This window comes from Scyliorhinus torazame, chromosome 7, assembly GCF_047496885.1.
Source record: "Scyliorhinus torazame isolate Kashiwa2021f chromosome 7, sScyTor2.1, whole genome shotgun sequence".
Taxonomy (NCBI): Eukaryota; Metazoa; Chordata; class Chondrichthyes; order Carcharhiniformes; family Scyliorhinidae; genus Scyliorhinus; species Scyliorhinus torazame.
The window spans coordinates 22998783-23022981 of record NC_092713.1 but is presented as its reverse complement, the minus strand read 5'-3'; the positions used below and the strand labels follow the sequence as shown (position 1 = coordinate 23022981).

General features: G+C 47.0%; 1 protein-coding gene across 1 annotated transcript in view; it reads left to right on the top strand.

The window, feature by feature from the left end:
• The window catches only part of LOC140426083 (calcium-activated chloride channel regulator 1-like), an 82661-nt gene that overhangs the window by 33824 nt on the left and 24638 nt on the right, over positions 1–24199 (top strand). The window contains exons 5-10 of the mRNA XM_072510423.1: positions 2962–3127; positions 10110–10331; positions 19873–20097; positions 20189–20366; positions 21347–21453; positions 21541–21762. Of these exons, the coding sequence (XP_072366524.1) occupies positions 2962–3127; positions 10110–10331; positions 19873–20097; positions 20189–20366; positions 21347–21453; positions 21541–21762 (1120 nt within the window). The remainder of the gene's footprint in view (positions 1–2961; positions 3128–10109; positions 10332–19872; positions 20098–20188; positions 20367–21346; positions 21454–21540; positions 21763–24199) is intronic.

Here is a 24199-nt window from a genome sequence, read left to right as displayed (position 1 = left end):
GGATTGCCCAGGTCCGTTTTCTATGGGTCCTTCTTATGGGTAGCTCAATAAGACCAATCTCTCACTGTGAGGGTTGCACTGAAAATTTCTTCCTCCAGTTCCAAGCTAGGCAAATCTTCCAGCCTCTTTTAACTGCTCACAATCTCAGCCTTCAATCGGAGTGCAAGCTCCACTCACATTTGTGCATCATGAACCATAGCATTTTGTTTGCTTCAGGTGCATGTTCTTCCTCTGAATAAGGCTGGAGCCTGATTATTCCATATGAATTTGGATCCTGTGACATGTTGCAATCTCTGTAGGGACCCATAACTTTTAAAGAGAAATTTGATCTTCCAGTTAAATAGCTGAAAGGATGCTAAGATTTTATATATAAAACATTTACTGTATGAAATGACTAAAATATACTCTTGACTGAATACTATTTTTCTTCTGTCAACACCGTATTCCTTAAACTATGGGAATAAATGGTTCCTTTTTACTTTTGATACATCACACTCTCCACAGGGTTACAGTTCTTATAGAAAACATTTCAGTAACTCCAAGCTTCTATTGGATTGTTACTTTTTTACCTTCCCAGTTGAGTAACCTCTAATCACATAATTATCTCTCACTGCGAGGGCTATACCATAGATTTCTTTCTCTAACTCCAATCTAGGGAAATCTTTATAATAATAATCTTTATTGTAACAAGTAGGCTTACATTAACACTGCGATGAAGTTATTGTGAAAAGCCCCTGGTCGCCACATTCCGGCGCCTGCTCGGGTACACTGAGGGAGAACTCAGAATGTCCAATTCACCTATCAGCACGTTTTTTGGGACTTGTGGGAGGAAACCGGAGCACCCGGAGGAAACCCACGCAGGCACGGGGAGAGCGTGCAGAGTCCGCCCAGACAGTGACCCAAGCCGGGAAGCTGGAGCTGTGAAGCCACAGTGTTACCCACTGTGCTACCGTGCCGTCCAGACTCTTTTAATGCCTTCAATCTAAGATCAAGTTCCACCTAAACTCTGCATTGTGGATGAAAATCAGCATAGGGGAGGCAGTGTTGCAGTGCTAATGCTCTGGAGACCCGAGTTCAAATCCCACCCCGGCTAATGGTGAAATTTGAATTCAATTTTTAAAAACAATCTGGATTTAGAAGTCTATTGATGACCATGAAACCATTGTCGATTATCATAAAAACCATTCTGGCTCACTCATGTCCTTTAGGGAAAGAAATTTACTCCCCTTACCCAGTCTGGCCTACATGCGACTCCAGACCCACAGCAACAGGTTTGTCTCCTAAATTTCCTCTAAAATGGTCCAGAAAAACCATTCAGTTCAAGGGCAATTAGGGCTGGGCAATAAATGACGGCCCAGCCAACGATGCCCACATCCCCTGAACGAATAAAAATAAAATCTCTGCTTCAGATGCAGGCCTGGCTATTTCTATCTCTTGCTCTTTGCTACTGAATTGACTGCCAACCACGCAAGACAAACCTGCATCTGCCCTGTCCGTCTCTCATAGACATAAATTTTTGGAAGCCTGTAACCTGATCTCAAAATGACTTCCCCGACCTCCTTCCCATGGCACTGGGAAACAGAATAGAGGGTGGAGGGTCTAGTTAGGTCCAGGGCATCATATTTGGGATGTACACCTAAGATAAGCTGGGGATTTCCCCCCCGCCCACAAGGAATTTACATTGTGTATTTATGTATGCCCTATGTATTTTAATGTATGGAACGATCTGTCTGGACTGTACGCAGAACAATACTTTTCACTCGGTACACATGACAATAAACAAATCCAATCCAATCCAAGTTCCCAGGTGAGGACTGCAAGGGAATTGCCTGGGAAGAGTAAACTTCCGATGGGCAATGTTTCTCTGCATTGGGAACCACCCAAAAACTATGGTGTAAATTGCAAACCTTGGATGATTCCGACAGTACCACATGTTAGAACAATTAAAACCAGTTCTAGCTTCTGGGTACACCGACACGGCCCCTGCTCTGCCACCCCATGGGACTCCCTCCATAGGGACCCCCTATGAGACTCCCCCACAATCCCTCCACAGGGCTCCTCCCAATCGGACACAACCACCATCCCCTCATCCACCCCCTTCCACGTCACTTCAACCTCCAAAATGCCCTGCACTGCGACCCCCCCACAGACCACCCCCATCCCATGGGATTAACCGCCCCCCCATGGGACTCCCCACACCCCCTGACAGGACTCCCCCACTCCTGACTGCTGCACCACAACTGGCCCCCCAAAAGGCTCGACTCGACACAACCAAACGTGGACCCCCCCCCCCCGACTCTAATTGGTAAATGAGCGGGTTTCGCACCCGAGGCCCTGCCTGCTCAAACTTAAAATTGCTTCTGGGCTTGGGCAGACAGGGTCGCGGGGGAATCCTGTCCATTCAATTATATACTCCCACCCCGGCCTCAGAACCCGCCTTGAGGAGGGGGGGACGGGGGGTGGCTACACCAGACTCACAACATCGCCGTTCCTTCACTGTCGCTGGGTCAAAATCCTGGAACGCACTCCCTAACAGCACTGTGGGTGTACCTACACCACATGGACTGCAGCGGTTCAAGAAGGCAGCTCACCACCACCTTCTCAAGGGCAATTAGGGATGGGCAATAAATGCTGGTGTCGCCAATGGTGCACACATCTCATGAATGAATAAAAAAGGAAGAGGGATTCGAAAGAGGAATGACTCTTTCCTTATTCAGTAAGGATATGATGGACCGAGTGGCCTCGTGCTGTGCAGTCAGTTGCCTATTTTCCATGGCCAGGATTTTCCCATCCCGAAGGGCGGAAAATTTGACGGACCACCCAAAGGTCCGTTGATATTGGGCATGAATTTCTGGGCCCACACCGGAACACCCCGGCTTCTGTTTCTATTTTATTAAATGATTCTCACTCTAGAAATGTTACTCAGAAATAAATAGTTTCTTTGATTATTTTGGCTTTCAGATGTTCAAAGGAGTTAAGCGGCACGAATGGCGATTGCACAGGTGGCGACTGTAAATCATGTGAAATTGATCCCAACTCAGGATTACCAAAAGGCAATTGTCAATTTTATCCAGATAAAGACCAGACTGCAACCTCTTCAATAATGTACATACAGGGGCTGCCACAGGTAAGTAATGTCACTAAGAGGTACTTTCTAAAATATCATTAACACTTTGTTCCAGCAACTCATTCTCATTTTGTCATATTGCTTATGATCCCAGTTGATATTGGAAGCTGGATTCCCCGTTTCTGGGACTATTTCCCCACGCCATCATGGAAACTGTGGTCTTTTACACCCGGAAAACTGACGTCAAAAGGCCACAGATTCACAGCCCTGCAGGCAGCTGTCGTGGAGCTCGCAGCTCCAGCTGCCAATACAGCCGCCCGCACTTCCAGGTCAGAGGCCGCGCATGCGCACGGCGGTGGCCTCCAGCAGCCGCGGTGTGCTCCATGGCGGACTCAGCCCACGGACCTGCACCGCCGAAATAGTGCCCCGCATCAGCTAGTCGCCTGACACTGAGTCTGGCTCTGGGGCTCAGAAGGGAAGGGGGGAGAATAGAAAAGCAATAGTTGTAGGAGATTCAATGGTTAGGGGAATAGATAGGAGATTCTGTGGTCGCAAGCCTCCCGGGTGCCAGGGCCAGGGATGTCTCAGATCGTGTCTTCAGGATCCTTAAGGGGGAGGGGGAGCAGCCAGAAGTCGTGGTGCACATTGGTACCAACGACATAGGTAGGAAAAGGGGTGTGGAGGTAATAAACAAGTTTAGGGAGTTAGGCTGGAAGTTAAAAGCCAGGACAGACAGAGTTGTCATCTCTGGTTTGTTGCCGGTGCCACGTGATAGCGAGGCTAGGAATAGGGAGAGAGTGCAGTTGAACACGTGGCTGCAGGAATGGTGTAGGAGGGAGGGCTTCAGGTATTTGGATAATTGGAGCGCATTCTGGGGAAGGTGGGACCTGTATAAGCAGGACGGGTTGCATCTAAACCAGAGGGGCACCAATATCCTGGGAGGGAGGTTTTCTAGTACTCTTCAGGAGGGTTTAAACTAAATTGGCTGGGGAATGGGAACCGGATTTGTAGTCCAGCAACTAAGGTAGCCGATATTCAGGACGCCAAAGCGTGTAATGAGGCAGTGGGGAAGGGAACACTGACAAAGGAGAGTACTTGCAGGCACGGAGATGGGTTGAAGTGTGTATACTTCAACGCAAGAAGCATCAGGAATAAGGTGGGTGAACTTAAGGCATGGATCGGTACTTGGGACTACGATGTGGTGGCCATCACGGAAACTTGGATAGAAGAGGGGCAGAAATGGTTGTTGGAGGTCCCTGGTTATAGATGTTTCAATAAGATTAGGGAGGGTGGTAAAAGAGGTGGGGGGGGTGGCATTATTAATTAGAGATAGTATAACAGCTGCAGAAAGGCAGTTCGAGGAGTATCACCCTATTGAGGTAGTATGGGTTGAAGTCAGAAATAGGAAAGGAGCAGTCACCTTGTTAGGAGTTTTCTATAGGCCCCCCAATAGTAGCAGAGATGTGGAGGAGCAGATTGGGAAACAGATTTTGGCAAGGTGCAGAAGTCATAGGGTAGTAGTCATGGGCGACTTTAACTTCCCAAATATTGAGTGGAAACTTTTTAGATCAAATAGTTTGGATGGGGTGGTGTTTGTGCAGTGTGTCCAGGAAGCTTTTCTAACACAGTATGTAGATTGTCCGACCAGAGGAGGGGCAATATTGGATTTAGTACTGGGTAATGAGCCAGGGCAAGTGATAGATTTGTTAGTGGGGGAGCATTTTGGAGATAGTGACCACAATTCTGTGACTTTCACTTTAGTAATGGAGAGGGATAGGTACGTGCAACAGGGCAAGGTTTACAATTGGGGGAAGGGTAAATACGATGTTGTCAGACAAGAATTGAAGTGCATAAGTTGGGAACATAGGCTGGCAGGGAAGGACACAAGAGAAATGTGGAACTTGTTCAAGGAACAGGTGCTACGTGTCCTTGATATGTATGTCCCTGTCAGGCAGGGAAGAGATGGTCGAGTGAGGGAACCATGGTTGACAAGAGAGGTTGAATGTCTTGTTAAGAGGAAAAAGGTGACTTATGTAAGGCTGAGGAAACAAGGTTCAGACAGGGCATTGGAGGGACACAAGATAGCCAGGAGGGAACTGAAGAAAGGGATTAGGAGAGCTAAGAGAGGGCATGAACAATCTTTGGCGGGTAGGATCAAGGAAAACCCCAAGGCCTTTTACACATATGTGAGAAATATGAGAATGACTAGAGCGAGGGTAGGTCCGATCAAGGACAATAGCGGGAGATTGTGTATTGAGTCTGAAGAGATAGGAGAGGTCTTGAACGAGTACTTTTCTTCTGTATTTCCAAATGAGAGGGGCGATATTGTTGGAGAGGACAGTGTGAAACAGATTGGTAAGCTCGAGGAAATACTTGTTAGGAAGGAAGATGTGTTGGGCATTTTGAAAAACTTGAGGATAGACAAGTCCCCCGGGCCTGACGGGATATATCCAAGGATTCTATGGGAAGCAAGAGATGAAATTGCAGAGCCGTTGGCAATGATCTTTTCGTCCTCACTGTCAACAGGGGTGGTACCAGGGGATTGGAGAGTGGCGAATGTCGTGCCCCTGTTCAAAAAAGGGACTAGGGATAACCCTGGAAATTACAGGCCAGTTAGTCTTACTTCGGTGGTAGGCAAAGTAATGGAAAGGGTACTGAAGGATAGGATTTCTGAGCATCTGGAAAGACACTGCTTGATTAGGGATAGTCAGCACGGATTTGTGAGGGGTAGGTCTTGCCTTACAAATCTTATTGAATTCTTTGAGGAGGTGACCAAGCATGTGGATGAAGGTAAAGCAGTGGATGTAGTGTACATGGATTTTAGTAAGGCATTTGATAAAGTTCCCCATGGTAGGCTTATGCAGAAAGTAAGGAGGCATGGGATAGTGGGAAATTTGGCCAGTTGGCTAACGAACTGGCTAACCGATAGAAGTCAGAGAGTGGTGGTGGATGGCAAATATTCAGCCTGGATCCCAGTTACCAGTGGCGTACCGCAGGGATCAGTTCTGGGTCCTCTGCTGTTTGTGATTTTCATTAATGACTTGGATGAGGGAGTTGAAGGGTGGGTCAGTAAATTTGCAGACGATACGAAGATTGGTGGAGTTGTGGATAGTAAGGAGGGCTGTTGTCGGCTGCAAAGAGACATAGATAGGATGCAGAGCTGGGCTGAGAAGTGGCAGATGGAGTTTAATCCTGAAAAGTGTGAGGCTGTCCATTTTGGAAGGACAAATATGAATGCGGAATACAGGGTTAACGGTAGAGTTCTTGGCAATGTGGAGGAGCAGAGAGATCTTGGGGTCTATGTTCATACATCTTTGAAAGTTGCCACTCAAGTGGATAGAGCTGTGAAGAAGGCCTATGGTGTGCTCGCGTTCATTAACAGAGGGATTGAATTTAAGAGCCGTGAGGTGATGATGCAGCTGTACAAAACTTTGGTAAGGCCACATTTGGAGTACTGTGTACAGTTCTGGTCGCCTCATTTTAGGAAGGATGTGGAAGCTCTGGAAAAAGTGCAAAGAAGATTTACCAGGATGTTGCCTGGAATGGAGAGTAGGTCTTACGAGGAAAGGTTGAGGGTCCTAGGCCTTTTCTCATTAGAGCGGAGAAGGATGAGGGGCGACTTGATAGAGGTTTATAAGATGATCAGGGGAATAGATAGAGTAGACAGTCAGAGACTTTTTCCCCGGGTGGAACAAACCATTACAAGGGGATATAAATTTAAGGTGAAAGGTGGAAGATATAGGAGGGATATCAGAGGTAGGTTCTTTACCCAGAGAGTAGTGGGGGCATGGAATGCACTGCCTGTGGAAGTAGTTGAGTCGGAAACATTAGGGACCTTCAAGCAGCTATTGGATAGGTACATGGATTACGGTAAAATGATATAGTGTAGATTTATTTGTTCTCAAGGGCAGCACGGTAGCATTGTGGATAGCACAATTGCTTCACAGCTCCAGGGTCCCAGGTTCGATTCCGGCTTGGGTCACTGTCTGTGCGGAGTCTGCACATCCTCCCCGTGTCTGCGTGGGTTTCCTCCGGGTGCTCCGGTTTCCTCCCACAGTCCAAAGATGTGCGGGTTAGGTGAATTGGCCAATGATAAATTGCCCTTAATGTCCAAATTGCCCTTGGTGTTGGGTGGAGGTGTTGAGTTTGGGTAGGGTGCTCTTTCCAAGAGCCGGTGCAGACTCAAAGGGCTAAATGGCCTCCTTCTGTACTGTAAATTCAATGATAATCTATGATTAATCTAGGACAAAGGTTCGGCACAACATCGTGGGCCGAGGGCCTGTTCTGTGCTGTATTTTCTATTTTCTATGTTCTATGTTCTATGTTCTGACCCGGACCGCCCACACAAATAGCCCCCAGTCCCAAATGAGGCCCTCCCTGCCCTCCGATTGGCCCGCCCTCAACTGTGGCGGCCGCAGACTGAGTCCGCAGCTGCCTCGCGAGTTTCCTGAACGGCAGGACCAGATTAGAACCACGCCGTCGGGAATTCGGCCGACTGGGGACGGAGAATAGCGGGGCGGACCTCAAGCAATGGCCTGAGGCGGTGGATACTTGGCATGGCTTACTCCCTGAATACGCTGCTTTTTGTGGGGCGGAGAATAGCGGAACCGGCGGCAGTCCCAATTTTGTGCGGGAAAACGGATTCCCCGCTCTGGCGGCGAACGCGATTTCGGGGTCTGGGTGCGGAGAATCCTGCTCGGTAACTCACAGGAAAATTTCGGAATAGATCAGATCCTTGGCTTAAAAGGCCATAACTTGTACTTTTTGTTCAAAAACATTGAGGAACAGAGTTCTCTGAATGCCAATTAGTGTTTAACAACAAAATAAAAACATTTATTAAATATGAAAAGTTAAAAAAATTTTTTTTTTTTAATTCTCCTTTTTCACATTTTCTCCCACATTTACATCCATCAACAATAAACAATAATCAGCAAGATATGTCAGTCCCCATAGTAACAACGATCCCATCTACCCACCAACCCCCAAACCTCAACCCGCATGTTTACATAAACAAATGGCAAAAAGGAATCAGGGATTACCCGTAGTCGCCCTTAATCTTACACAGCTCTTTCTCCCTCCCCCCCACCCCCCCCCCCCCCCCCACCGCAGGTGTCCAGCTCCTCCTGTCCACTGCCTCTTGTAAAACTCCTCCTCCCAACCTCGGTTCCTTCCCCCCAACTTTCCACCCCGGCTAGACCACTCTGACCCTGTTCTGCCAGGCTCCGATGGCCGCAGCCCCTCTCCCCACCTCACTCCCGTTCACTGGCGGGTTTAAACCGGCCAGCGTGGAGGCCCCCGCCCGGGTCCCTTTCCCACTTGTCCGGCCCTAGGAAAGCCCAAAGATCCCCTTTTCGCACACAAACCCCGCATATCCACCTACACCCAAAGAACTCTTGTTTCGAGTGAAAGTCCCGTCCCTTCCCTTGTCCAAATATATACCACATTGGCTCCTTTAATCTCTACACCCGTGCGCAGTGATACAAAAAATACAGTCATGAGGTTACATCGGCACATGGCCATTCCTCAATTTGTCAGTTCTGCCACAGTCCTTCTGCTTTCGCAAACTCCTCCGCTGCTTCCGCCGTTCCAAAATAAAAGTCCCTGAGCTTGTAAGTCACCCTCAGCTTTGCTGGATATACAATGCCGCACCGCAACTTGCTAATGTACAGTGCCCTCTTCACCCGGTTGAAGGCAGCCCGCCTCCTTGCCAGCTCCACCGTAAAGTCCTGGTATACACGTATACCAGCTCCAGCCCACTGCACCACCCGCTTCTGCTTGGTCCAGCTCAGGACCTTCTCCTTCACCCTGTACCTACGGAAGCACAGAGTCACTGCCCTTGGCGGCTCACTCGCCTTTGGTATAGGCCTCCACGACCGATGAGCCCGATCCAGTTCATATCGGGAAGGATCCTTCCCCTCCCCCAATAATTTTGCCAGCATCGCGGCAAAGTACTCAGTCGGCTTCGGTCCTTCAACTCCTTCGGGCAGCCCCACAATCCTCAAGTTCTGTCGCCTGGATCTGTTTTCCAGGTCTTCCATTTTTCCTCGCAGATCCTTGTTAGTATCCATCGCCTTCCGCATCTCTTTCCCCATCGAGGCAAGTTGATCACCGTGCTGCAATAACGTCTCCTCCACTTCCTTCACAGCCTCCCCTTGCTCTCGCACCTCCGCCACTGTGCTCGCCACCTCCGTCCTCACCGGGGAAACCGCCACCTCCACCAGCACACTCAAAACCTCCCTCATCTCCTTCCTCACCGTCTCCATGCATTTCGCAATCTGCGCCAACTGCTTTTCAAATTCCGCAGCCATCACCTTAGTTATTTCTTCAGCCGTAAGCAGTGCGGCCTTCCCTGGTGCTCCAGCCTCCATTTTTCCTGGTGACCTTTCCACTCCACTCCCCGACAGACCTCCAGCTGTTTTTTTTCCGGCCATTTTCTTGCTCACCCTCGACATTTTTCTTTGTTCCTTTTTACCTCCTGTGTCTTCACTGTGCCTCCCCCGTGCCTTCTCCCTTCTTCTGCCGCCTCCGTGGACCCTGGGACTGGGCTTAAAGCCCCGAAAATGCCGTTGCCGACCGGGAGCCCTCCATTGTGCGGCCGCCTCCCGCCCGCCGTCACCGGAAGTCTAAATATGAAAAGTTTGACTATAATACAGCACTCCTCCACTCCCCCTTATCTTCACAAATGTAGGTGGAGTTTAATGATAATACAGGTGACACAATAAATTCCTGAAGGTCCCTTAGCCACAAGTCCAGCGTCTGATGATCCGGAGAGCAGACAATGTGGCCCATTATGATTTTATTATGAACGGTGCCCCCAGATGTACACCTTGATTTTGGATTCCTTCATGTTAGAGAATCTACCCGATATCCAATAGAGTCAGTGGAATGCCAATCCACAGGGTTTTATAACAGGCTGGGACAGTTCACTGACTGGGTGACAAAGGTAAAAGTGACCCGCCCCCTATGTGTCAGCCTGGTTTTTAATCAGAGCGGTTTGCCCTGTAGCCCCTTTAACCCATGCCATTTTTTCTTTAATATCCAGGTGACTGAATTCTGTGACAAAAACACTCACAATCCCGAAGCACCGACCAAGCAGAACAAAATGTGCGATAACAAGAGCATTTGGGAAGTGATCAGAAAGTCAGAGGATTTCAGAAACAATCGCCCACCCCACACTGGTTCGGTGACACCGACATTTACAATCCTACAGGCCAAAGACCGTGTGATCTCCTTAGTCCTTGATACATCCGGAAGCATGGATTCGGTAAGACCTTTCATAAAGTATATTTCATCGAAAGTGTTGTTTTGGACCCCAGTCTGGGCTGTCGTGTCGTTTCAGGCGGGAAGCTGGAGGAGTTCAGAAGCTGGGCATTGTGGTGACTGACTCATCTCCTGGCGCCTGAATCCTCGCTAGCATCTACAAGACACAAATCAGGGGCGAAATTCTCCGGAAACGGCGCGATGTCCGCCGACTGGCGCCCAAAACGGCGCCAATCAGACGGGCATCGCGCCGCCCCAAAGGTGTGGAATGCTCCGCACCTTTGGGGGCTGAGCGCCAACATTGAGGGGCTAGGCCGACGCCGGAGGGATTTCTGCCCCGCCAGCTGGCGGAAAAGGCCTTTGGTGCCCCGCCAGCTGGCGCGGAAATGACATCTCCGGGCGGCGCATGCGCGGGAGCGTCAGCGGCCGCTGTCAGTTTCCCGCGCATGCGCAGTGGAGGGAGTCTCTTCCGCCTCCGCCATGGTGGAGACTGTGGCGGAGGCGGAAGGGAAAGAGTGCCCCCACGGCACAGGCCCGCCCGCAGATCGGTGGGCCCCGATCGCGGGCCAGGCCACCGCGGGGGCACCCCCCGGGGCCAGATCGCCCCGCGCCACCCCCAGGACCCCGGAGCCTGCCCACGTTGCCTTGTCCCGCCGGTTAGGTAGGTGGTTTAATTTACGCCGGCGGGACAGGCATTTTATCGGCGGGACTTCGGCCCATGCGGGCCGGAGAATCGAGCGGGGGGGCCCGCCAACCGGCGCGGTGCGATTCCAGCCCCCGCCGAATCTCCGGTGCCGGAGACTTCGGCAACCGGCAGGGGCGGGATTCACGCCAGCCCCCGGCGATTCTCCGACCCAGCGGGGGGAGTCGCCCCAGGAGTGTGACTGATAGCGGCACAGTGGCCCAGCGGTTGGAACTGGTCCAGCTGAGTAGCTCCAAGTTTAAATCTTATTTTTTAAACGCAATGTATAAAAAAATTAAGTAAAATAAATAATTTAGCGCAGCGTATTGCTGTTACACTTGCGCATGGTGAAGTCGAGACATCCTGAGTGAGAGACAGCCAGAATAGGAATTGGAACTTGGTAATTTGGAGCAATGTGATTATTCGGTGCAGAGTGGGAGGAGGTGCTTTTACCCTTTTTGTTTTGTTTCTTCCGGCTTTGTAACTGTTAATCTGCAGGGAGTGATCCAGAGAGCATCCCGGGAAGGTAAGTGATACAAATACCTTTTCAAATTGCGGGGGGGAAAACTGAAGTGAAATCACAGTAAAGCTGTGACCTGATTGGCTGGTAGGAAATCTGTTACATTTGAAAAAAAATCATTGAGAAACTAATATGGCAGTGGGGGTGGGAACCATTAGCTTAGAAGCTGTCGTAACTGAAGGAGAAATAGAGAACAAAAATAATAGAACATCTCCCAGTGAGACAGAGAAGACAGCCAGGAGTGAGGCAGCAAAGAGTGAGTTTGGGAATTTGAATCGAGGTGGGAATTCGAAGCTGGGTGGGGAGGAAGTGCTTTTTGTGACTGGTAAGTAGTGTTTCTGTTTTTCTGTTTCTTTTCATTGGTATATTTATTTATTTTTTTCTTCATTGTTTATTTATTTATTTAAATTTTTTCTGGGGAAATTGAAATTGTTGAAGTTAACCAAAGGTTTAAGACATGGCAGGAGATCTCAGACCCGTGTCATGCTCCTCGTGTGCGATGTGGGAGCTCAGGGACACGTCCACTGTCCCTGGCTCCTTCACGTGCATGAAGTGTGTCCAGTTGCAGCTCCTGTTAGACCGCTTGACGGCTCTGGAGCTGCGGATGGACTCACTTTGGAGCGTCCGCGATGCTGAGGACGTCGTGGATAGCACGTTTAGCGAGTTGGTCACACCGCAGGTGAAAGGTACTGAGGGAGATAGTAAATGGGTGACCAAAAGACAGAGCAAGAGTAGGAAGGCAGTGCAGATGTCCTCTGCGATCATCTCCCTGCAAAACAGATATACCGCTTTGGATACTGTTGAGGGAGATGGCTCACCAGGGGAAGGCAGCAGCAGCCAGGTTCATGGCACCGTGGCTGGCTCTGCTGCGCAGCTGGGCAGGAAGAAGAATGGCAGGGCTATAGTGATAGGGGACTCAATTGTAAGAGGAATAGACAGGCGGTTCTGCGGACGCAATCGAGACTCCAGGATGGTATGTTGCCTCCCTGGTGCAAGGGTCAAGGATGTCTCGGAGCGGCTGCAGGACATTCTGGGGGGGGAGGGTGAACAGCCAGCTGTCGTGGTGCACATAGGCACCAACGATATAGGTAAAAAACGGGACGAGGTCCTACAAGCTGAATTTAGGGAGCTAGGAGTTAAACTAAAAAGTAGGACCTCAAAGGTAGTAATCTCAGGATTGCTACCAGTGCCACGAGCTAGTCAGAGTAGGAATGTCAGGATAGAGAGGATGAATACGTGGCTCGAGAGATGGTGCAAGAGGGAGGGATTCAAATTCCTGGGACATTGGAACCGATTCTGGGGGAGGTGGGACCAGTACAAACCGGACGGTCTGCACCTGGGCAGGACTGGAACTGATGTCCTAGGTGGGGGGGTGTTTGCTAGAGCTGTTGGGGAGAGTTTAAACTAATGTGGCAGGGGGATGGAACCAATGCAGGAAGTTGGAAGGTAGTAAAACAGGGACAGAAATAAAAGGCAGTAAGGGGGAAAGTGTAAGGCAGAGAAGCCATAGTCAAAAATCAAAAAGGGCGACAGTACAAGGTACAGTGACTGAGGGGAGCTCAGTGAATAGGACCAGGAATACTAAAAGAAATAAAACGGGAAGTGAAAACATTAATGGTAAGCGACGCAGCAGGTTGTTACAGTAAGATATGGGTTCGACGACAAGGAAAATTAGGAGAAAGGTTAAGAGGAAATATAACTTAGGAGAGGCTACTGATCGAGGTGTTAAGATTAAGAACAGAGGTAAAAAAGCCAACATAAGTGTACTTTACCTGAATGCTCGTAGTATTCGGAATAAGGTAAATGAGTTGATGGCGCAAATCATCGTGAATGACTATGATTTAGTGGCCATTACTGAAACATGGTTAAAGGATGGTCACGACTGGGAGTTAAATATCCGAGGGTATCAAACTTTTCGGAAGGACAGAGTGGATGGTAAGGGAGGTGGTGTAGCTCTGTTATTTAAGGATGACATCCGGGCAACAGTAAGGGATGACATCGGTGCAATGGAGGATAAGGTTGAATCCATTTGGGTGGAAATCAGGAATAGTAAGGCGAAAAAGTCACTGATAGGAGTAATCTATAGGCCACCAAATAGTAACATTATGGTGGGGCAGGCAATAAACAAAGAAATAACAGATGCATGTAGAAATGGTACAGCAGTTATCATGGGGTATTTTAATCTACATGTTGATTGGTTTAACCAGGTCGGTCAAGGCAGCCTTGAGGAGGAGTTGATAGAATGTATCCGCGATAGTTTCCTCAAACAGTATGTAATGGAACCTACGAGGGTACAAGCGGTCCTAGATCTGGTCCTGTGTAATGAGACAGGATTGAGTCAGGATCTCATAGTTAGGGATCCTCTCGGAAGGAGCGATCACAATATGGTGGAATTTAAAATACAGATGGAGGGTGAGAAGGTAAAATCAAGCACGAGTGTTTTGTGCTTAAACAAAGGAGATTACAATGGGATGAGAGAAGAACTAGCTAAGGCAGACTGGGAGCAAAGACTTTATGGTGAAACAGTTGAGGAACAGTGGAGAACCTTCCAAGTGATTTTTCACAGTGCCCAGCAAAGGTTTATACCAACAAAAAGGAAGGACGGTAAAAAGAGGGAAAATCGACCGTGGATATCTAAGGAAATAAGGGAGAGTATCAAATTGAAGGAAAAAACATACAAAGTAGCAAAGATCAGTGGGAGACTAGAGGACTGGGAAATCTTTAGGGGGCAACAGAAAGCTACTAAAAAAGCTATAAAGAAGAGTAAGATAGATTATGAGAGTAAACTTGCTCAGAATATAAAAACAGATAGTAAAAGTTTCTACAAATACATAAAACAAAAAAGAGTGGCTAAGGTAAATATTGGTCCTTTAGAGGATGAGAAGGGAGATTTAATAATGGGAGATGAGGAAATGGCTGAGGAACTGAACAGGTTTTTTGGGTCGGTCTTCACAGTGGAAGACACAAATAACATGCCAGTGACTGATGGAAATGAGGCTATGACAGGTGAGGACCTTGAGAGGATTGATATCACCAAGGAGGTAGTGATGGGCAAGCTAATGGGGCTAAAGGTAGACAAGTCTCCTGGCCCTGATGGAATGCATCCCAGAGTGCTAAAAGAGATGGCTCGGGAAATTGCAAATGCACTAGTGATAATTTACCAAAATTCACTAGACTCTGGGGTGGTCCCGGCGGATTGGAAATTAGCAAACGTGACACCACTGTTTAAAAAAGGAGGTAGGCAGAAAGTGGGTAATTATAGGCCAGTGAGCTTAACTTCGGTAGTAGGGAAGATGCTGGAATCTGTCATCAAGGATGAAATAGCGAGGCATCTGGATGGAAATTGTCCCATTGGACAGACGCAGCATGGGTTCATAAAGGGCAGGTCGTGCCTAACTAATTTAGTGGAATTTTTGGAGGACATTAACAGTGCGGTAGATAACGGGGAGCCAATGGATGTGGTATATCTGGATTTCCAGAAAGCCTTTGACAAGGTGCCACACAAAAGGTTGTTGCATAAGATAAAGATGCATGGCATTAAGGGGAAAGTAGTAGCATGGATCGAGGATTGGTTAATTAATAGAAAGCAAAGAGTGGGGATTAATGGGTGTTTCTCTGGTTGACAATCAGTAGCTAGTGGTGTCCCTCAGGGATCAGTGTTGGGCCCACAACTGTTCACAATTTACATAGATGATTTGGAGTTGGGGACCAAGGGCAATGTGTCCAAGTTTGCAGACGACACGAAGATAAGTGGTAAAGCAAAAAGTGCAGAGGATACTGGAAGTCTGCAGAGGGATTTGGATAGGCTAAGTGAATGGGCTAGGGTCTGGCAGATGGAATACAATGTTGACAAATGTGAGGTTATCCATTTTGGTAGGAATAACAGCAAAAGGGATTATTATTTAAATGATAAAATATTAAAACATGCTGCTGTGCAGAGAGACCTGGGTGTGCTAGTGCATGAGTCGCAGAAAGTTGGTTTTCAGGTGCAACAGGTGATTAAGAAGGCAAATGGAATTTTGTCCTTCATTGCTAGAGGGATGGAGTTTAAGACTAGGGAGGTTATGCTGCAATTGTATAAGGTGTTAGTGAGGCCACACCTGGAGTATTGTGTTCAGTTTTGGTCTCCTTACTTGAGAAAGGACGTACTGGCACTGGAGGGTGTGCAGAGGAGATTCACTAGGTTAATCCCAGAGCTGAAGGGGTTGGATGATGAGGAGAGGTTGAGTAGACTGGGACTGTACTCGTTGGAATTTAGAAGGATGAGGGGGGATCTTATAGAAACATATAAGATTATGAAGGGAATAGATAGGATAGATGCGGGCAGGTTGTTTCCACTGGCGGGTAAAAGCAGAACGTGGGGGCATAGCCTCAAAATAAGGGGAAGTAGATTTAGGACTGAGTTTAGGAGGAACTTATTCACCCAAAGGGTTGTGAATCTATGGAATTCCTTGCCCAGTGAAGCAGTAGAGGCTCCTTCATTAAATGTTTTTAAGATAAAGATAGATAGTTTTTTGAAGAATAAAGGGATTAAGGGTTATGGTGTTCGGGCCGGAAAGTGGAGCTGAGTCCACAAAAGATCAGCCATGATCTCATTGAATGGTGGAGCAGGCTCGAGGGGCCAGATGGCCTACTCCTGCTCCTAGTTCTTATGTTCTTATCACCTTCAGGCAGAGCAAAAAAGGTGACTGTGTGAGAATGGAGGTGGTCAATGCAGGACTGAGGGTATTGTACCTTAATGTGCGCAGTATACGGAACAAGGTAAATGACCTTGTTGCGCACATTGAAATTGGCCGGTATGATGCTGTGGGCATCACAGAGACGTGGCTGCAAAGGGATCAGGGCTGGGATCTAAATGTACAAGGATATGTGTCCTATCGAAAGGACAGGGAGATGGGCAAAGGGGGCGGGGTTGCATTGTTAGCAAGGAATTAAGTTAAATTGATAGCTAGGAGCGATATAGAATCAGAAGGCATAGAATCTTTGTGGGTAGAGTTGATGAATCGCAAAGGTAAAAATACCCTGATGGTGTTATGTACAGCCCCCCTAGCAGTAGTCAGGATGCGGGGCAGAAAATAAATCAGGAGATAGAGAAAGCATGTAAAAAAGACAATATCACAATAATCTTGGGAGACTTCAATATGCGTGTGGACTGGGAAAAAGGAATTTGAGGAATGGTTTAAAAGATGGTCTTTTGGAGCAGCTTGTGGTAGAGCCCACGAGGGAACAGGCAATTCTGGATTTGGTGATGTGTAATGAGGCAGACTTGATCAGGGATCTTAAGGTGAAGGTAACTTTAGGGAGTAGTGACTACAATATGATAGAATTTACCCTGCAGTTTGAGAGGGAGAAACTGGAGTCAGATGTAACGGTATTACAATTAAATAAGGGTAACTACAAAGACATGAGGGAGGACCTGGCCAGAGTTGTTCGGAAAAGGAGCCTAGCAGGGAAGACAGTGGAATAGCAATGGTAGGAGTTTTTGGGAGTTATTCGGGAGGCACAACGGAAATTCCCCAAGGAGGAGGAAACATGCTAAGGGGAGGGCGAGGCATCCATGGTCGACGAGGGAAGTCAAGGACAGCATAAAAGCAAAAGAAAAAGCATACAAAGTGGCGAGTGTTAGTGGGAAGCCAGAGGATTGGGAGTCATTTAAAAGCGAGCAGAGGACAACTAAAAAAGCAATAAGGGGAGAGAAAACGAAGTATGAGTGCAAGTTAGCTAGTGATTTAAAAGAAGATAGGAAGAGTTTCTTTCAATATATAAAAGGTAAGAGAGAGGCAAAAATAGACATTGGACCACTGGAGAAGTTATAATAGGGAACAAAGAAATGGCAGACGAACTGAATAGTTACTTTGCATCAGTCTTCGTGGTGGAAGACACCAGTGGGATGCCAGAGCTCCAGGAGAATCAGGGGGCAGATGTGAGTGGAGAAGGTTCTGGGGAAACTGATAGGTCTGAAGGTGGATAAGTCACCTGGACTGGATGGTCTGCACCCCAGAATCCTAAAAGAGATAGCTGAGGAAATTGTGGAGGTATTGGTTCCGATTTTTTATGAATCCCTGGAAGCAGGAAGTGTCCCAGAGGACTGGAAAGTTGCTAATGTAACACTGTTGTTTAAGAAGGGAGGGAGGCAGAAGATGGGAAATTATAGGCCGGTTAGCCTGACTTTGATTGTTGGTAAGATTTTAGAGTCTGTTATTAAAGATGAGATCGAGAAGTACTTGGAAGTGCATGGTAAAATAGGACTCAGTCAGCACGGCTTTGTCTAAGGGAGGTCATGCCTGACAAATCTGTCAGAGTTCTTTGAGGAGGCTACAAGGAAGTTAGACAAAGGTTAAGCAGTGGATGTGATTTATTTAGATTTCCAGAAGGACTTTGACAAGGTGCCGCATAGGAGACTGTTAAATAAGTTAAGAGCCCATGGTGTTAAGGGTAAGATCCTGACATGGATAGAGGATTGCATGACTGGCAGAAGGCAGAGAGTGCGGATAAATGAGTCTTTTTCAGGATGGCAGCCGGTGAATAGTGGTGTGCCTCAGGGGTCTGTGCTGAGACCACAACTTTTCACAATATACATTAATGATCTGGAAGAAGGAACTGAAGGCACTGTTGCTACGTTTGCAGATGATACAAAGATCTGGAGAGGGACAGGTAGTATTGAGGAAGCAGGGGGGCTGCAGAAGGATTTGGACAAGCTAGGAGAGTGGGCAATGAAGTGGCAGATTAAATACTATGTGGAAAAATATGAGGTTATGCACTTTGGAAGGAGGAATTTAGGCATAGATTATTTTCTAAATGGGGAAATGCGTAGGAAACCAGAAGCACAAAGGGAATTGGGAGTCCTTGTTCACGAATCTCTTAAGGTTAACGTGCAGGTTCAGTCCGCAGTTAAGAAGGCAAATGCAATGTTAGCATTCATGTCAAGAGGACGAGAATACAAGACCAGGGATGTACTTCTGAGGCTGTATAAGGCTCTGGTCAGACCTCATTTGGAGTATTATGAGCAGTTTTGGGCCCCGTATCAAAGGAAGGATGTGTTGGCCTTGGAAAGGGTCAGAGGTGTGGACTACACTCAATGCAGTGAAGCTAGAAACAGACATCTAACATTGGAGAAGATCCAACACTGTTTTATTCAACGATAGAACTGATATACATATTCAGCTGTGGGTCGACACTATACTGAACTGACTGGAGACTTTTTAGTCGCCTGACCAGACTTACTAGCTACCGCATGGTGTTTGTACTTGCTAGCTCGTGGACTCTGACTGTCTCAGTGGCTGGGTCCCGAGAGAGCAGGAAACCGAGTGCGGTCTGGCTTTATAGTGGTAGTGTCCTGTCTGGTGATTCGCTGCACTGTGCTGTGTGCTTACTGGTCATCCTGTGTGTCAATCACTGCCTGTCTGCATCTCATTATATACATGAGTGGATATTATGACAAGAGGAAGTTCACATGAATGATCCCTGGAATGAAGAACTTGTCGTATGAGGAACGGTTGAGGACTCTGGGTCTGTACTCATTGGAGTTTCGGAGGAAGAGGGGAGATCTTATTGAAACTTACAGGATACTGCGAGGCCTGGATAGAGTGGACGTGGAGAGGGTGTTTCCCCTTGTTGGAAAAGCTCGAACCAGAGGACACCATCTCAGACTAAAGGAACGATCCTCGAAAGGGGCTGTTTAGCACAGGGCTAAATCGCTGGCTTTGAAAGCAGACTAAGGCAGGCCAGCAGCAAGGTTCAATTCCCGTAACAGCCTCCCCGAACAGGCGCTGGAATGTGGCGACTAGGGGCTTTTCACAGTAACTTCATTTGAAGCCTACTTGTGACAATAAGCGATTTTCATTTCATTTCATCATTTAAAACAGAGTTGAGGAGGAATTTCTTCAGCCAGAGGGTGGTGAATCTGTGGTACTCTTTGCCGCAGAAGGCTGTGGAGGCCAAATCACTGAATGCCTTTGAGACAGAGATAGATAGGTTCTTGATTAATAAGGGGATCAGGGGGTTATGGGGAGAAGGCAGGAGAATGGGGATGAGAAAATATCAGCCATGATTGAATGGCGGAGCAGACTCGATGGGCCGAGTGGCCTAATTCTGCTCCTATGTCTTATGGTCTTATATATTTGGGGTTGTATTCTTTCGTGGTCACTTCAAGAACCTAGTCATGTGTATAGTTTGTGATGTCATCGGCAGGCTTTCCCCTGTCCAGATCAAGCTTTTGTAGAGTTAGCCACTGTTCAACACATTGGTGTTATTTGCGTTGAATCAAACATGCTACAACTTCAAGTTCCTTTGTCCTGAGAGCGCAGAACATAGCAATTGAATTGTCTTATTTCTATTAAATAGGAGAATCGTATTAACAGACTCCGACAAGCAGCAGAGATATTCTTACTGCAGATCGTTGAAGTGCAATCGAAAGTTGGGATTGTCACTTTTAGCAGTGGTGCCAGTATTCAAGCAAATTTGAAATTGATTGATAATGATGATGTGAGGAAAGAACTTGTCCGACTGCTACCGAAATCAGCTTCAGGCGGAACAAATATCTGTGCCGGTGTTCGGTCTGGATTCCAGGTAACATCTGAAAAGCTGGAGGAACTTTCAACAACACATTATTTGCTGTTATTACATTTTCCCGTGTTGACAGTAACTAACTGTTTTGCAGGTACTTCGCGGTGACGACGGTGCCACGGGCGGTGATGAAATCGTTTTGCTGACTGATGGGGAGGACGGTGGAATAAGCAATTGCTTCGCCGAGGTTAAACAAAGTGGGGCAGTTGTCCACACTATAGCATTAGGACCAAGTGCGGCCATAGCGTTGGAACAGCTGTCAAGCATGACAGGTAATAAACGCTGAAAGGCTCTTTCATTGTAGTGGAAACATTTGGATGTTTAAAATGATTTGGCCAACTTCTCAGCTGAAATAAGAAACTGCGTTCCAATTACTGGGTCGACCTCCGATAGGAGATTGGTGGGATTTGTCGAAAACTACTCTCCGAGTAAGACTTGCATGTGACAATGTGTGGAAACAGATGTATATAGGTAAGGAAGTGACACTGCATACACAGGAAAGGGGATCCACCAACCTGTTCTTGCCCTCTCAGCAGTATCTTCAGTACACCACAATTATGACCAAGTATTCCATCATGCCTTGGTTATAGTTAGCCAGAAATCTACATTTCTACAGATTGGGTTCCTGTCTTTGGTTCTGGTGCTGTCTCGCTTTAGTCACAAACACAGTAAACAAGAAGGCGATTGCACCCTGTGTATTTTTTAATTCATTGTACGCAACATCACACAAGATTGAAAAGTATGCAATAAAAGCAGTAAACGTGTCCACATTTCTGAAATGTCACGCTTGACTTTCCAAGATTCCTGTTAACATTACTGACAGTGTGAACACAGTGGGCAGCATGGCCGTTTTAACAGCTTCTCCCTCACCCCCACACTCATTGCTCATGCTGAACGGCTGGGTTAAGATCGGGGTCAAGGGTGGCATGTGGCGCAGTGGTTAGCACTGGATCTGCGGCACTGAGGACCCGGGTCCGAATCCCGGCTCTGGGTCACTGCCCGTGTGGAGTTTGCACATTCTCCCCGTGTCTGCCTGTGTTTCACCCCCACAACCTAAAGATGTGCAGGTTAGGTGGATTGGCCACGCTAAATTGCCCCTTAATTGGAGTAAAAATAATTGGGTAATCTAAATTTATCAAAAAAAAAATTGAATACTTTAATTGACAGCGGTTTTTCATTAGGCAGTTTAAATTGGCATTAACCACATGTTTTTTCAATGTTGATGACATATTTTTCTCTTTCCATTCTTCAGGGGGGTTACAATTTGCAGCCACTGGCAACGTGGATGCAAGTGGATTAATCGATGCCTTCACTGGATTAGTATCAGGAAATGATGACATTAGTCAACAGTCTATTCAGGTCGGATTACGCTCAGAAAGTGACTTTCCAATTATTCCTTTGCCAACCCAACAGTAAGATATAATAATTCTATTTGTTTGATTCCAGCTTGAAAGCTTTGGAACAATGATTTATGATGGAGATTGGATGAATGATACAGTGCCTATCGATAAGACTGTTGGGAATGATACATTTTTTGTAGTTACATGGGAGAAGCAGATCCCAGATATATTTGTAGCTGACCCCAGTGGAAAGGTTTACAACAAAGATGCCTTTGTGAGAGGTGAGACTTTACTCACAGCCCGTCTTAACATTAATGGCACCGCACAGGTATGGATCAAAATGCATTCTTTATTCTTTACATTCTGCAATGTAATTCCTCTCAAACAAATTGTTTTTGTCTGGTAGTGCTAAGTTCAGCTTTCCTGCTGCTATCTATCCTTGATTTTGACAAGGTCACATTCCGTACAACAGTCCTTCATGTGCTGTCTGTCATCGGCCAGTTGAGTCCACGATGCAAATTGAAAGAAGCCAATGGGTTGTCTTCCTGGCCGTTTCTACGGTGGGAAATGTATGACTTCTGTTTCCATCAATTGGTGAGAAGGCCGGGCATTGGGAAATGTTCATTCAATCTGAATGTCAGCCTTGGGACTTAACTCACGGTGGCATCACAGTTCAATCCTGTGTTCACCTGACTCTCGCGCACGCATATTTCTCAGAGGACACAATTTCAAACTATAGCTCCTCGAGATGAGGAGAAATTTCTTCAGCCAGAGTGTGGTGAATCTGTGGAACACTTTGCTGTGGAAGTCAAATCACTGAGTGTCTGTAAGATCGAGATTGATAGGTTCTTGATTAATAAGGGGGTCGGGGTTATGGGGAGAAGGCAGGAGAATGGGGATGAGAAAAATATCAGCCATGATTGAATGGCGGAGCAGACTCGATGGGCCGATTGGCCTAGTTCTGCTCCTTTGTCTTGTGATCTTATGGTCTGATGCCTGGATAGCATATGAAAAGACAAAGACCGTCAGCTCCTTAAACGTGTTGTGCCATTTCAATAAACTATGGCTGACCTGTATCTTAACACCATTTACTCAGCTTGATTCCATACCCCTCGAATTCCTTGCTTCCCAAAAATCAATCGACCTTAGTTTTGAAAGTTTACTTTGCCTCCTAGCCCCAGAGAACTCCAGGATTCAATTACTGCTTGTTGAAGAAGGGGTTTCACTCCCTTATGACTGATCTCCTTTGTTCTAGATGCTCGCAGTGGAGTTTAACCACATGATCAAATTTTTAATTGTCTTAATTAGATCCCAATTAGATCACCCTAATCTTCCATACTCAAATAAATACTACCTTAATCTTTGTAACCTTTCCTCATGTGTTAATCGTTTTAGCTGCAGACACATTTTGGAGAATCTGTACTTGTATCTTCACCAAGATCATTATGTCATTCCTGATGTTTGATTGTCAGAACTAAACAAAGTGCTCTAGATGTGGTCTACCCAGAGCGCTATACAACTGTGCCATAGCGTCTACTGCATTGTCTCATCCCTTTGAGGGTGAAGGCTCATTTACTATAAGACCATAAGACATAGGAGTAGAATTAGGCCACTCGGCCCAACGAGTCTGCTCCGCCATACAATCATGGCTGATATTTTTTTCATCCATATTCTCCTGCCTTTTCCCCATAACCCCTGATCCCCTTATCTGTTTCAATGCAACGAGTGTCAGGAATAAGGGAGATGAACTTAGAGCATGGATCAGTACTTGGAACTACAATGTTGTGGCCATTAAGGAGACATGGAATTCACAGCGGCAGGAGTGGTTGTTAGATGTTCTGGGGTTTAAATGTTTTAAGAAGAATAGGAGGGGAGGTAAAAGAGGTGGGAGAGTGGCACTGTTAATTAGGGAGTGCACCACAGCTGCAGAAAAGGAGTTGGTTGAGGAGAGTTTGTCTACTGAGTCAGTATGGGTGGAAGTCAGAAACAAGAAAGGAGCAGTCACTTTATTGGGAATTTTATATGGACCCCCCAATAGCAGCAGAGAGATGGAGGAACAGATTGGGCAGCAGATCTTGGAAAGGTGCAGAAGTAACAGAGTTGTTGTCATGGGTGACTTCAACTTCCCTAATATTGACTGGAACCTCCTTAGATCAAATGGTTTGGATGGAGCAGATTTTGTCAGGAGTGTACAGGAAGGATTCCTGACTCAATATGTAGATAGGCTGACTCGGGGGGAGGCCATATTGGATTTGGTGCTTGGCAACAAACCAGGCCAGGTGTCAGATGTCTCGGTGGGAGAGCATTTCGGTGACAGTGATCACAAATCCTTGACCTTTACCACAGTCATGGAGAGGGATAGGAACAGACAGCATGGGAAGTATTTAATTGGGGGAGGGGAAATTACACTGCTATTAGACAGGAGCTGAGGAGCATAATGTGGGAACAGTTGTTCTTGGGGAAATGCACAACAGTAATGTGGGGGTTGTTTAAGGAGCACTTGCTGCGAGTGCTGGATAGTTTTGTTCCACTGAGACGAGGAAGGAAGGGTAAGGTGAAGGAGTGTTGGATGACAAGAGAATGGAGCTTCTAGTCAAGAGGAAGAAGGAAGTTTATGTAAGCTTGAGGAAGCAAGGATCTGGCACAGCTCTAGAGGGTTGCCTAGAGTTTGAGGAGATAGGGGAGGCCCTAAATGAATGTTTTGTTTCAGTATTCACGAGAGAGAGGGACAGGATTCTCCAGGAACATCCAGAGTGATTTGCGCC